This window comes from Trachemys scripta, chromosome 2, assembly GCF_013100865.1.
Source record: "Trachemys scripta elegans isolate TJP31775 chromosome 2, CAS_Tse_1.0, whole genome shotgun sequence".
Lineage (NCBI taxonomy): Eukaryota > Metazoa > Chordata > Testudines > Emydidae > Trachemys > Trachemys scripta.
Genome location: NC_048299.1, coordinates 130,359,747 through 130,374,417, shown reverse-complemented (window position 1 = coordinate 130,374,417; position 14,671 = coordinate 130,359,747). Strand labels below are relative to the sequence as shown.

At 41.9% G+C, this 14,671-nt stretch overlaps 1 protein-coding gene across 2 annotated transcripts in view; it reads right to left on the bottom strand.

Moving 5' to 3' along the window:
* Nucleotides 1-424: 424 nt before the first annotated feature.
* The window catches only part of TRIO (trio Rho guanine nucleotide exchange factor), a 418,347-nt gene continuing 404,100 nt past the window's right edge, over nt 425-14,671 (bottom strand). For both annotated transcript variants that reach the window (XM_034761548.1, XM_034761549.1), the window contains exons 53-57: nt 14,334-14,455; nt 6,961-7,039; nt 6,045-6,245; nt 4,441-4,579; nt 425-2,857 (exon numbers count right to left, since the gene is read on the bottom strand). In XM_034761548.1, the coding sequence (XP_034617439.1) occupies nt 2,315-2,857; nt 4,441-4,579; nt 6,045-6,245; nt 6,961-7,039; nt 14,334-14,455 (1,084 nt within the window). In that variant the 3' untranslated portion in view covers nt 425-2,314. The remainder of the gene's footprint in view (nt 2,858-4,440; nt 4,580-6,044; nt 6,246-6,960; nt 7,040-14,333; nt 14,456-14,671) is intronic.

The following is a 14,671-nucleotide window of genomic DNA, read 5'->3' as shown; positions in this document are numbered from 1 at the left end:
GATTAAATATAAGAGTAACTGGAATATACTCCATTTTATAGGATTTCGTTTTGGTTCTTTGGTTTCTTGATAAATTGGCAACGTGGCCTTTAACTGGGTGAAGTCTGGCTGCAACTGTTGTATCCACAGTTGCTCTAAAGGTATACAATGCAGTGACAAACAAGTCCCAGAAGGGTAACTAATCAAATTATCCAATCATGTAGGTAGACGAGGATACTGCAAAGCACTCAACACCTATAAGTAAGGGGCAAATGGTATTTGGTGGGGCATACTTCCGGCTTTTAAAATAGGCAGTTTAAATCTCATTCTATAGCAGTGAACTATTGCCATAGCTTCAGTGCAGAGCACCACTGAGATATAGGAAGACCTAGATCATAAGGTCTTAAAACAAGAGAGATCAGACAAATATGTCAAATATGTTTAATTTTTTTTTTTAAAATAACTGATGGCAAAATAAAATATTTACATCACATCATACTGTTTAAACACATAACGTCACTGTACAAAGAAATATACATGCAAAATAAAGTAAAAATTTAACTGAAATAATAGAGGAAAATAAACACGAACAAGATGTTGTTATGAGGTTGGTACGAATACACATCCAGTTTTGAATTCAATTTTCTTTTAAAAAGTTTCTGTACAACTTTACAAAACAAACAAAAAACAAACAAAAAAGGAATAAATAGAATACAATGGAAGCGGCAAAGCTTAAAACTAACCAAAGCCAGTTTATGGCTTAAGACCCATATATCTAACTAGTGTGGGTTGCAGGCTTAGTTTCCTTATTTAAACATGGCATTTTGCACAGAGAAACATAGACGACAACACATCCATGTGAACTCCTTGATGCACAGAAAACCATCTCCATCTTTTTAAATATTTCATCACATGTTAATATTACCTCAATCTTAAAAACAGTTACATAAGACACAATTACATTACGTGTCAGGTCTTGCAACCACTACTGCTTGGATGTATTTCTTCACCAAAGAGCAAAAAATTCATTCAGTTATTGTACAGAAAGCAGTAAACGCAGATTTGAAAATTCTAAAAAGTAGTAAATGTTGAGACTGATTTTGGGAAAGTAATACTTTGGCATTTTGAATAATATAATAATAAATTTTTAAAAAATGTCACCCTATTTCTTATCCAGTTTGTGATTTGGGTTATGAATATCTAATTTATTTATTTACAATCCTTAAAACTCACTAGATTCTTTACTAAGTTTTTAGCTAAAATCTCATCTTAAACTAATAACGACAGTGTGATACAATATTCCCTCCCTCACCCGCCCAGAAACCCCAAACACACAAACAAAACCATAAAGCTCGCCGTACTAAGTATGTGCTTTTTCTATATATTTATTACAGTTACAACAGAGGTCCTCATAAATAGTTGCATAAAATGTTAAAGCCACAACATTGCACATGATATGAAATAAAACAAAATCCCAAATGAGTGCATTTACAGTATTTTCATCCTGCTGTATACTGCTCGACAATCAGATTGGCAGGCTGGGCACCAACCCAAAGTCCTTTTCGAATGGGACAGCAAGGGCTGACCTGAACTGAAGACCCGCACAGTGGTGTACCACCATTTAGGGAGGAGGGAGAGGGGGAGAAAAATTACAGACCGAAGGCAGGTAACAGTCTATATACAAGTAAGGCCGACATTTTATCAGAGCAAAACGATTCATTCTATTTGTATGCAAAAATTTTGAGGTTGGATGCACTTAAAAGCAGAGTCTGATCTCAGTGCACTGCTATGTGAGATACATACAGGTGAGGCAACTGGAAAGCTCTAGGACCAAGTGAAAAACGGACATCAATGGAGGCCATATCAATGGGCAGCCAATTTGGTGAGTCTTCTCCAGGTGTGATTTGATATTTGTCTTTGTTTGTTCGTTAATACCAGTGCTTTGAACATAGGCATTTATTTCCTTGAACAAATCTTGAAAATGATAGATCAGTTCATTTGCAAAATTCTATTCATCTGTTTTTTTAAAAAAGTGTTTTTTTTTTGTTTTTTGCAGAAACCTGAATAAAATACTGTTACTGTAACGCTCTTGACTGCCTTTCACAGAGTACAATGCTATAGTCCTCCACCTCAGCATAGTTTGCATTGCTAGTCCCAAGTACTACTGTGTGCAGGTTTACTTGGAATGCATTTTCACACGAACATTCTAGCAGCTGATTGGCTCCATTTGTTTTTTTTTCTCCAAAATTCAAGTCAACAGCTGATTGGCAGGAGATTTCTATCTCCAGTCTGATTGGCAGGTGAAAGAGAATGAGAGAGAGAATTTCAAGCGAGGTCAAACTCTTGGCAAGAGCCTGCTCTGTAAGAAGTTTTTAATGCTACGAATGGGTCGAACATCATTCTGGTGTTTTCGCCGCTCAATGAACGAAGTCAGTCTGGATATGTCAATGCTGTCAACATTTTTGCTATTCCCCAGCTGCAGCCATTGCTCTTGAAGGGCCAATGCAGCAGAAGGACGCTTAGCTGGGTCATCCTGAAGCAGGAAACATACAAAATCTTTGGCCTTTTGGCTAACTCCTTTGAAGTAATCATCTGGGAAACTAAAGTCTAAGCGGCAAATATTCAGGCAAGTTTCCTCTACACTTTCATCCAGGAAAGGAGAGACGCCACTAAGAAGGACATATGTGAGCACTCCAATGCTCCAAACATCTGAGGTGAGGGAGACAGGATTTCCGAGGATAATTTCGGGAGCTGCAAACTCTGGGTTCCCAAGTAACTGGTGGATATAATAGGTGGTATTGAGCTGGACGGCATCTCCAAAGTCAGCCAGTTTTATTGTTGGCTTAGCTGAGCTCTGATCCACCAGAATGTTTTCAGGCTAGAAAATACAAAGAGAAAAATCATATCCATCTTTCAAATAAGTCTAGCACACATCTAGTTCACTGCTTCCCAAACAACAGGGTCAGTTGGTGAGCACAGCAAACATTTGCAAGCGAGTGGATTACCATGGTTAGCTCCACAAAGCTCCTAAACCATTCTATCAAGCTCTTCAAACAATCCTGCAACAGTCTGCAGCATCTTGCAACATGTGATCATCAAGTTTTAGGTTCTCACACAGTCATGACACAGGAAACACAGTCCTGCCTAAGTTGGCAAAAACTCACAATAAGAGTTCTGCAGAGCTCCACAGAAAACTGGAACCCTGTAAACCTGCATTTTGAAGACCCAACAACTTTTGACTGATACCGTATATATAAACACTCATTGAGTACTTGCCTCCTGACACAGAAAAACAATAAACAGCACATATTTGAAGACTGGGTTAGCAAGTTAAAGATTTTTTCCCCAACATAAAAGTGTCCTTTAACATTTACATGTCTTTGGGTTGCCGTTTATTTTGCAATATAGAGGCAGTTGAACTGAGCTGAAGTTTAAAATCAGTCTTTTAGAGCCACACTGTGGAAACCACAGGAACTCTTACAAGCCCCTCCTAAAAGCAATGAGGGAAGGTGTAATTTTTATTGTATTTTGAATTAAAGAAAAAAGTTACTTACCTGTAACTGGATTTCAAGTAGACCCCCCACTCTTGAATTCAGCTGCTGTACACATGCCATACAAACCCAGAAACAACTAGAAAGCTCTGACTTTTTGGGCCCACAACAGCCCATTTTTTTAAAAATTAATTTTGTTGAAGATGAGTGGGAATCTGGGGCATGATGGTACTGCCTCTTTTTTCCTCTCCTTTTCGTATCAAGAATGAAATCTGCAGAACTGGCTCCAAGGCCCCTTGCTGCCTAACAGACCCTGCTTGCACAGAGGATCTCTTGGCACCGGATTTCCCCATCTAAACCAGGATTGGGTGGGAGGAAGGGCCAGTAATAAGCTTTAAATCCATCTTGAAACGCTCAAGACTTTTTCCATCAAAATCGATCAGATACAAACAGTGAAACCCAGATGGATGCAACAAGGATCCAGCAGATGCCCTTCACCCAAGCACCTCAGACAAAGTATAAAAAATAGAAAAGGAGAATTTGGAGCCACAAGAGCAACCCTTGAACTCAATTTGCACAATAGATTCTGTTGTTTCAAGTGGAGAAAATGATCTATAGAGCAAATTACCCAGGCAAAAACCAAGCAAACAAATCAACAGTGCATTACACAAAATCGAACAGAGGCGAACACGAACAGCCAACAAGCAAAATAGGACGACGCAGAGGAAGTTAAGGCTTTCTGCTTCAGTGACAGAGAGTAGTTTGGGGTGCATGGGCGGGGGGCAAGTCCCACCACTTCATATAACCTTGGATGGAGCATTCCATGGCTCAAGGCAAAGGTTGCATGGCTCTCAATGGCCACTCTAAGAAACCATTGCTAGGAGACCCCAGATTGTCTGTAGCATGCAGCTGCACCCCAGAATTCGCCATCTCTTCTGGTAACACTCCAGGAGTACCATCTGCGCCTCACCTTTAGGTCCAGGTGTGCTATTCTGCAGTTGTGAAGATACTGTACAGCTTCCAGAATCTCTCCCAGATAGAGCCTGATCTTCCCTTCAGTGAGGTTTCCCCATCGCACAACACAGTCTAGAAGGCGACCCTGGTCAGCCCTATTGAAGTACAAGAGTTACACTTCATTGAAACACTAAAGCAGCAACATTTAAAAAATATATCTGCTCATTTTAAAGTTTCAAAAGCATTTTCAAGTTAAACTGTCCTTATCTTCACCAACAGCAACAATTAATTCACTATTTGTGAACCCTGGCTCCCATTACTCATTAGGAGTTTAATCTTTACTTTTCTTGAAGTCAAATGACAAATTCTAGGCCCCTTGGGATTAATCTGTCTGCATTAATCGTGTAGCACCATTAAGTGAGGATTACTATTCTGAATCATATTTTGGAAGGGGGCCACTAAAGAAGGAAAGGCAGTATTTTTGCCAGATAAAAGAGATGCTATAAAACTGTGCAACACTAGTTATTTTTGATGTGTACATTCATTCCATTGTGAATTTTAAAAAATACTAATAGAATACAGGCAGTGCAAGAACACTGCTCTAGAATGGATGGTTTTATTCAACTGAAACTATACTGGGGCAACACAGCAAATCCCAATTCCAGTTTAAGTACTGAAGACACCTGATGTATTTCACACAGTTTTAATCTACTGACTTTCTACTACATAGACCTGTAAAGATAACCCAGAAAGCAGCTCACAACAATGTAATAAAAATATTATGGTGCCTCCATTTTTGGTGCCCAGTCTGAGACACTAACATTTAAGATGCCTGATTTTCATAATGGGCTGAAGCACCTAAAACCATTAGTCCCTTTTGAAAGTCTTAGGCACCATGTTCATGTTAGACATGTGGAGAACATGCATTTTGAACCCCTTTGAACAGTGTGTCAACGTACGTACAGACGGAACCTTTAATGCTTGTGCTGCATTTATACAGAAGAAAAAAACCTTATGAGCATGAGAAGGAGGGGTGCTGAACAGGGAAGTATGGAATTGTTGACCTAATTAGGATGCTATAGAAGAACTTCCTCTTCCACCACCACTACCAGCTTATATTGAAATATGGTAGACTGCAGCTTCAGGAAGAGAGGAACAACATATGGACATGAGATGAGAAGTCCAGGCACATCAGCATTTTAGAACATTTACTCCATCCACATCTCACTCCTATTCTCACCACATCCAAAGCCACTTACACAATTTCAGAGGGAGGCTATTAAGAGGATCAGTTCTGCATTGCAACGATCCTCCTGTCTCCTCCGTACCAAACCCTTCCAATGTGAACTTGTTTACAGGAGATTTTAGTTGGGGGAATTGGTTCTTGTGAACAGCCAGGGCCTCTGCTTTCCATTATGGACAAGCAGAACATTTCAGTATTGCCATCTCTAAAAACAGAATGTGAGAGCTCCAGGACTTTATGTAAGCAGTCTAGAAGTACTGTGAAATCCTAAACTTCTCCAAAATCATTCACAAACTACAACAATATCCAGGCATAAGAAATCAGTTGCATGAAGATTACATATATACATAACATGATGTTACTTAGAGCCCACACACATCTCTAATACTAGGACGTAGCTGGTGGAAGTCTCAAAGGTATCTAGAAGGCCAATGAGCTGGGGATGCTGGAGATTCTGCATGACTCCGAGTTCATGGGTAACCTGGTCTCGTTTCATCAACTTCTTGTTCACAAACTTAGCGGCCACTGCTCGCTTGGTTCCCTTCTGATCACATTTCTTAACAACAGAAAACCTGCCCCTGAAAAACAATTAAAAAGGAAAAGAATTAGCTGAGGACAGTGCTAAAGGACCAGAAACTGTACACAATCGTATTAGGACAAATGTTATGTCTAAGTCCAATAGGACATGAGTAGAGTAGAGTAGTTTGACTACATTCGAAGACTTTAAATATTATTAACAGTCTAGCAAACTGGTCTTGATAACTAATTAGCTGTTACCAAAAATCCTTTTAAATTTCCAGAAAAGTAAAATCAGAATTTTATCTGTTTTCTAGGGTACTATGACTAAGTAATGCAAATGGATTTTGTTGGAAAGACTAAGATACTTAACTAAGGAAGTGCTGTACAATCTTATGGAGCACTTATGTACAATCATTTGGAGAACTTTCACAATTTTTCATAAAACACATGCAGTGCATACACCCTCTAATTTAGCCCATGAGTAAAGTTTCAGCATAAATAAAATGCTTTTGTATTTAAGCTACATCATTTAGTTATGGCAGAATTTTAGCATTATGTTACTTTTTCTTCACAGGATGAGCAATTCTGTGTTCTGTTTTTGACTCCAACAATTGATCATTGTGAGAAATAATTGTAAATTTCAAGAAGATTTCATAAAGAAATAATCTGAACAAATGTCATATTTTGACATTTCTCTTCCACCCTTCAGAGACTAACATACACACTGGCTGAATTTTCCAAACTCCACAATGAAATAGCATGAGTAAGTCATACCTGCCAAGTTCAGCCACTTCACTGTACACGGAATCAAAGTTGTCTTTCCAGATTACCATGATCCCATCACTTCCAGGACCTTAAAAGAAAGACAAGAAGAATTATTTCTAGTACAAAAAAAAAATATTTTCAGCCTTAATTTAAACAACCCATATTAAAAAGGGATACTCCTCAGAATTTCACGACTGCCATGTCAACCATGGGACTGTTTCAGGTGGCTGTAGGCTGGACAAACTCTGGAAATCATGCATTATTTGGGAGTGGATCTTGGAGGGATGAAGATCACGACTGACCATTGTCTTTTTTGGTTTGAGATTGGGATGCATATAACCTGGAAGGGCAACAGGCCTGTTTCTGTGGTGTCAGTGATTTTCAGGCACCATTGAGGGATAAGGTTGCTCTTCTGATTGACCACTTGTGATGGTTTGGTAGGACTTCATTTTCATAATGGAGAACAAGATAATATTCTAATGGCCTGTAAATGCCCTTCTCCTCTGGCTTTGTCCTACAGGTCATCACATAAGTAACCTGAAAAAGATGATGCAAGAAGTTGGCTACAGGGCTGGTGACTGAAGTCTCACATGAGTCTGAAGAATTGTGACAGATTTTAAGGTCATATGCTCTGGCCCTGCAGAAATACAGATGCTCTGTCCTACATCCTCGAAGTTGGAATCTTGTCTTTATGGGCTGGTGAAGCGTAATGGGGAGAGGCACTGAGGTCCCTGTTTATTGAGACTGTCAGCATTTCCCTTCAAGGAGTTGAGGAGGAATAGGGATGCTGGCTGTCACTGTGAGGCTAATGGTCCAGAAACCAACGCTTGATGTTGCCAGTCTGGCTTACTGTCGACTGGTATCCAATCTCCCATTTTTGGGCAAGGTCATCAAGAAAGTTGTGGCAGGGACACTAGCAGTTCCTTGAGTTCTAAGATTTCCTTGATTACATCACAATGTGGGATAGGTAGTGCAACCAGTGGAATTCCTGATTATTTTATTCTAACTGTAAATAAATGGATGACATTTCCACACTGATTTTTTTTTAATCTGCAGCAGCTTTTGATACCATTGCTTATGAAGCTTCCTTTATTGGCTTACAGATCCAGGCAAGGGTGAGTGGAATTGTTCTTGAGTGGCTCTGTTTTCATCTCTCCAAGAGCCCAGAAGCTAACTGTGGGCTATCATTCCTCTGTGCTGAGGATGCATGCCCACAAATGAATTGCAAATGAAGTGGCTGGAAGCACGAGTGAGGCAATATTGGCTGCAGTGCACTCAAGTATGCTGACAGAACACTGGAGTAAAACCTATTTAATATATAATTTCAAGCTTGGATAAGGGCTAGCTGGCTGTGACTTATTTGGACAAGTGTGACAATCTTGGTGGATTTGAAGAAGCAGCCAGAAGAATAGGTGGAACATATACTGGGGTCCTTTATCGAGGGTGTGCAACTGCCATTTATAAACGCAGGTATGTAACTTGGGTGTGTCGTTAGATCCCGCGCTCCTCCAGCATGCCCAAGTACCAAACACTGGTTCTGTGACTTTCCGTGACTTCTGAGCGGCTGGTGCAGCTGGCTCCAGGGTTGCCCGAGCAGCTCAGGCAACCCCTGGGCCAGTCGCACCGTCTGCTACTGGGACAGTCTCGGGCCACCATCCCCTTCCTCCCCCCAGCAGCAGCAGAAGGTGTTCCGGAGGGGGGGATAAGGGCTGGGGCACGGGAGGGGGTGAGGGCTCTAGACGGGGCTTACCTTGGGGGAACTTCCAAGACGCAGCAATATGTCCCTCCATCAGCTCCTAGCTCTGCGCTGCCTCCGCTTGCAGGCACCGCCCCCGCAGCTCCCATTGGCTGCAGTTCCCAGCCAATGGGAGCTGTGGAGCTGGAGCGTGTGGCGCTAGGAGTTTAGGGACATATTGCCGCTTCCGAGAAGCCTGACGGAGCCTGCCAACCCCCCCCTTTCCCCCTTAGCACCAGCGGGGGTCCCGAGCTGCTCCCACCCGAGCACCCGCAGTGCCCCTTGAAGCACTTGCGCTGCCCTCCCGAGCACCTGCGGGCCCCCTCCCGAGCACCCGCAGCACTCCCAAGATTTAGTCAGGGGTATATAGTACAAGTCATGGACAGGTCATGGGCTATGTATTTTTGTTTACTGCTCATGATTTTTACTAAAAATATGAATGACTAAAATGTAGCTTTAACTATGGCCAAGAGTCCTAGTGAGAAAAGCAGGACTTTCCTTTCCAATGAGGAACTAGCCTGTCCCAATTATGCCCACCTCATTATCATCTCAAAATCAGGCTGCTGCAATACACTCAACATTGGACTACATACACAAACTATTTCAAATCTGAAGCTAGTGCAGAATGCCTTGACTGGTTTATTGGAAGGAGTTATGTATCAGGAGCACATGTTATGTATCAGGAGCCAACAATGCATTGGTTGCCAATACAATTCAAAGCAGAATTCAGAGTGGTGGTGGTGTTGCCTATAAAACCCTAAATGGTTTGAGACTTGGTTATCTAAGAGGTCACTTATTTCAGAGCCAGAGGTGAAAGTAAGCCGGTACGGCGTACTGGCAAGAGCCGGTGCGCCATATTGGGGCGGATCGACTTCCCCTGGCAGCAATTTAAAGGGCCTGGGGCTCCCAGCAGCGGCTGGAGCCCCAGGCCCTTTAAATTGCCGCCAGAGCCCTGGGGAAGCGGCGGAGGGGCTCGGGCGGCGATTTAAAGGGCCCGGGGTGCCTGTCGCAGCTACCGCCCTGGGCCCTTTAAATCCTCCCTGGAACCCTGGGGTAATGGTGGTGGGGCTCCAGTGGCTATTTAAAGGATCCAGGGCTGCAGCAGCCGCTACTGCCCCAGCAGCAGGGCTCCGGGGACGATTTAAAGGGTCCGGGGCTCCGGTAGTCGTTACTGCCCCGGGCCCTTTAAATCATCCCCTAAGCCTGCTGGAGCCCTGGGGTTGCGGCGGTGGAGCTCCAGCAGCTATTTAAAGGGTCCACGGCTGCAGCAGCTGCTACCGCCCCAGGCCCTTTAACTTGCCACTGGAGCACTACCAGTGGCCTCTACCAGAAGAGGTGGGGCCTTTAAATCCCCAGGCATTTTAAATCAGGATTTAAAGTGCCTGGGGTTCCACTGCGGTAGCAGCAGCTGGAGCCCCAGGCCCTTTAAATCACCCCCAGGGCACCCAGCCTCTGCAACTAGTAGCTCCGGGGGTGATTTAAAGGGCCCGGGACTCCCAGCTGCTGCTACCACAGCCCCAGCCCCGGGCCCTTTAAATTCTGATTTAAAGTGCCTGGGGATTTAAAGGCCCCGTCTCTTCTGGTAGAGGCTCCGCCCCCTCCTCAGGGCTCTGGAGTATTGGTAAGTCCTTTAAGTTACTTTCACCTCTGTTCAGAGCCTAAACTTAAGCTTCCAGACACTCTACAAAACTCATCTTTTTTTTCCTCACAGGCTTTGGGGAAGCCCAAGTCTATTTTATAGTCCCCATATTGGCTGGCACATGTGTCAAGGGTAGGATGAGCAGTCCTTTGTTGTATTTCATTTTGTGTTTTATTTTATGGAATGGACAGAGCACAGAATGGGCATCTATAGAGGTTTGTATTAATCCAAATCAACAAAACATGACCATGACAATTTAAAAAAATGACTTAATTAGTTTCAGGTACTTCACCTGCCCAAATCACCGACCAATTTTTGTTTTACCACCTTACTTAATTTTTCATGTTTTTAAAAATGTCTGTTGCTTCCCCTCTGCTGGGTGGAAGACCCATTTTAAAAAAAGAGAATTATATTAGCAAAACACTGAAACTGTTATGTATTTGCTGTCAAAAGCATAAAGTAAACAAACCAGAAAAAATATTCTCATCTTAAACAGTGACATGTCGCTATAGTAGGTAAAAGATCCTCAAGTAAAGCAGTCATTTTTACGTTGCTAGTGTTTCTTTATTCCCCCACATACATACTTTAAAAAAATCTGCTTTACTTCAGACCCTGAAGTAAGATACAGCTTTAAAGTGTTAGACAGGCCTCATAAGAGGATTGTGTGGTTTTTGGATCTGAGAAACAGGGAGATGAAGTAATATGTGCCACTAAGCATTTGGACTTCCCTGTTTAGAGTGAAAAAGCTTTGAAAAAGAGTTAAAAGGGGACATGTCACTAGTGTTTGATCTCTTGTGGGTTTGAGAAATTCTGAGATGACACAATTTTTTCCCCAAACAGCATTAAGAATACAGACTTAAAAAAAAGTGATTTCAATATAGCTCTCAGCTGGTATTGGTAGCCACTGTGACTGCCAACTGTGACAAGAAAATCACTACAGGATTCCTGACTTACTGGGCCAAGCTGGGAGCCACCCAAGCAATGAGTAAACTCAACTCTCCCCACACAGGATTACCATCTGTGGGTGCCCCAAACTAGTTCACTTCTGAAATCTGTCCAGCCTTGCTGAGGCTACTGGCGAAGGAATATAAGAATGGCCCTACTGGGTCAGACCAAAGGTCCATCTAGCCCAATATCCTGTCTTCCGACAGTGGCCAGTGCCAGGTGGCCCCGAGGGAATGAACAGAACAGGTAATCATCAAGTGATCCATTCCCTGTTGCCCATTCCCAGCTTCTGGCAAACAGAGGCTAGGGACACCATCCCTGCCCATCATGGCTAATAGCCATTGATGGACCTATCCTCCATAAATTTATCTATTTCTTTTTTGAACCCTGTTATGGTCTTGGCCTTCACAACATCCTCTGGCAAGGAGTTCCACAGGCTGACTGTGTGTTTTGTGAAGAAATACTTTTTTGTTTTAAACATGCTTCCTATTCATTTCATTTGGCGACCCCTAGTTCTTGCATTATGAGAAGTAGTAAACAATGCTTCCTTATCTACTTTCTCTACACCAGTCATGATTTTATAGACCTCAATCATATCTCCCCTTAGCTGTCTCTTTTTCAAGTTGAAAAGTCCCAGTCTTATTAATCTCTCCTCATATGGAAGCTATTCCATACCCCTAATAATTTCCATTGCCCTTTTCTGAACCTTTTCCAATTCCAATACATTTTTTTTTGAGATGGGGCAACCACATCTGCACACAGTATTCAAGATGTGGATGTACCATGGATTTATACAGAGGCAACATGATATTTTCTGTCCTATTATCTATCCCTTTCTTAATGATTCCCAACATTCTGTTTGCTTTTTTGAATGCTGCTGCACATTGAGTGGATGTTTTCAGAAAACTATCCACAATGACTCCAAGATCTCTTTCTTGAGTGGTAACAGCTAATTTAGACCCCCATCATTTCATATGTATAGTTGGGATTTTGCTTTCCAATGTGCATTACTTTGCATTCATCAACATTAAATTTCATCTGCCATTTTGTTGCCCAGTCACCCAGTTTTGAGAGATCCTTTTGTAGCTCTTCGTAGTTTGCCTGGGTCTTAACTATCTTTAGTAATTTTGTATCATCTGCAAATGTTGCCACCTCACTGTTTACCCCTTTTTCCAGATCATTTATGAATGTGTTGAATAGGACTGGTCCCAGAACAGACCCCTGGGAGACACCACTATTTACCTCTCTCCATTCTGAAAACTGACCATTTATACCTACCCTTTGTTTCCTATCTTTTAACCAGTTACCAATCCATGAGAGCACCTTCCCTCTTATCCTGTGGCAGCTTACTTTGTGTAAGAACCTTTGGTGAGGGACCTTGTCAAAGGCTTTCTGAAAATCTAAGTACACTATATCCACTGGATCCCCTTGGTCCACATGCTTGTTGACCCCCTCAAAGAATTCTAGTAGATTAGTAAGCCATGATTTCCCTTTACTAAAGCCACGTTGACTCTTCCTCAACAAATTATGCTCATCTATATGTCTGACAATATTATTCTTTATTATAGTTTCACCCAGTTTGCCCAGTACCAAAGTCAGGCTTACAGGCCTGTAATTGCCAGGATCACCTCTGGAGCCCTTTTTAAAAATTGGCATCACATTAGCTATCCTTCAGTCATCTGGTACAGAAGCTGATTTAAATGATAGGTTACAGACTACAGTTAGAAGTTCTGCAATTTCACATGAGTTCCTTCAGAACTCTTGGGTGAATACCATCTGGTCCTGGTGACTTATTGCTGTTTAATTTATCAATTTGTTCCAAAACCTCCTCTAAAGATACCTCACTCTAGGACAGTTCCTCTGTCACCTAAAAAGAATGTCTCAGGTTTGGGAATCTCCCTCACATCCTCAGCCGTGAAGAGCGATGCAAAGAATTCATTTAGTTTCTCCACAATGGCCTTATCGTCCTTGAGTGCTCCTTTAGCACCTCCATTGTTCAGTGGCCCCACTGGTTGTTTAGCGGGCTTCCTGCTTCTGATGCACTTAAAAAAAATTTGCTATTACTTTTTGAGTCTTTGGCTAACTGTTCCTCAAATTCTTTTTTGGTCTTCCTAATTGTATTTTTACACTTCATTTGCCAGTGTTTATGCTCCTTTCTCTTTTCCTCACTAGGATTTAACTTCCACTTTTTAAAGGGTGCCTTTTGCCTCTCACTGCTTCTTTTACTTTGTTGTTTAGCCACAGCAGCTTTTTTTTGGTTCTCTACGTTTTTTAATTTGGGGTATACATTTAAGTTGAGCCTCTATTATGGTGGCTTTAAAAAGTTTCCATGCAGCTTGCAGAGACTTCACTTTTGGCACTGTACCCTCAGTTTTTGTGTAGTTCCCCTTTCTGAAATTAAATGCTACAGTGTTGGGCTGCTGTGGTGTTTTTCCTGCCACAGGGATATTAAATTTAATTATATTATGGTCACTATTACCCAAGCTGTATTCACCTCTTGGACCAGATCCTGTGCTCCACTTAGGACTAGATCAAGAATTGCGTCTCCTCTGTTGGGTTCCAGGACCAGCTGCTCCAAGAAGCAGTCATTTAAGGTGTCAAGAAACTTTATCTCTGCATCCCGTCCTGAGGTGACATGTACCCAGTCAATATGGGGATAACTGAAATCCCCCATTATTATTATTATTATTATTATTGAGTTTTTTATTTCAATAGCCTCTCTAATCTCCCTGAGCATTTCACAGTCATTATCACCATCCTGTCAGGTGGTCGGTAATATATCCCTACTGCTATATTCTTCTTATTAGAGCATGGAATTTCTATCCATAGAGATTCTATGGTACAGTTTGATTCATTTACGATTTTTACTTCATTCGATTCTACGCTTTCTTTCACACATAATGCCACATGTCCCGTGAAAAGGATTGACATAAATCACTTCTAAATTTTACGAACTCAGAGGCCAGGGTTTTCTACATACTGTGGATAATGGATACCCATCCTATGAAACCCAAGATTGCTGGTAATGTTATCTGATGAAAAGAGGCTAAGAGATAAACCCACCTAAAACTCGAAGACTGGCTGAAGATGAAACCGAACCCATATCGTTTGCAGCTATACAGGTATAGATACCATCGTCGTCTGTGGTCACACCAATGATTTTCAAGGATGCCTCTCCTAAATCACTGCAAAACACATTAGAATCAATCAGGGAGTTCCATGTCCTATTTAGAAGTCTCCAGCTCTCAACGCATCTTACATACAAATTCAGCACTCTTACAATATACACCCACCAACTCCACTAAATAATGGTACATCCTAGCTCTGAGCATTTCAGAATGACATCTTGCAGATTCACATTAGAATCAAAATCTTCATCTGCCAACTGGTCTCCCTTTCGC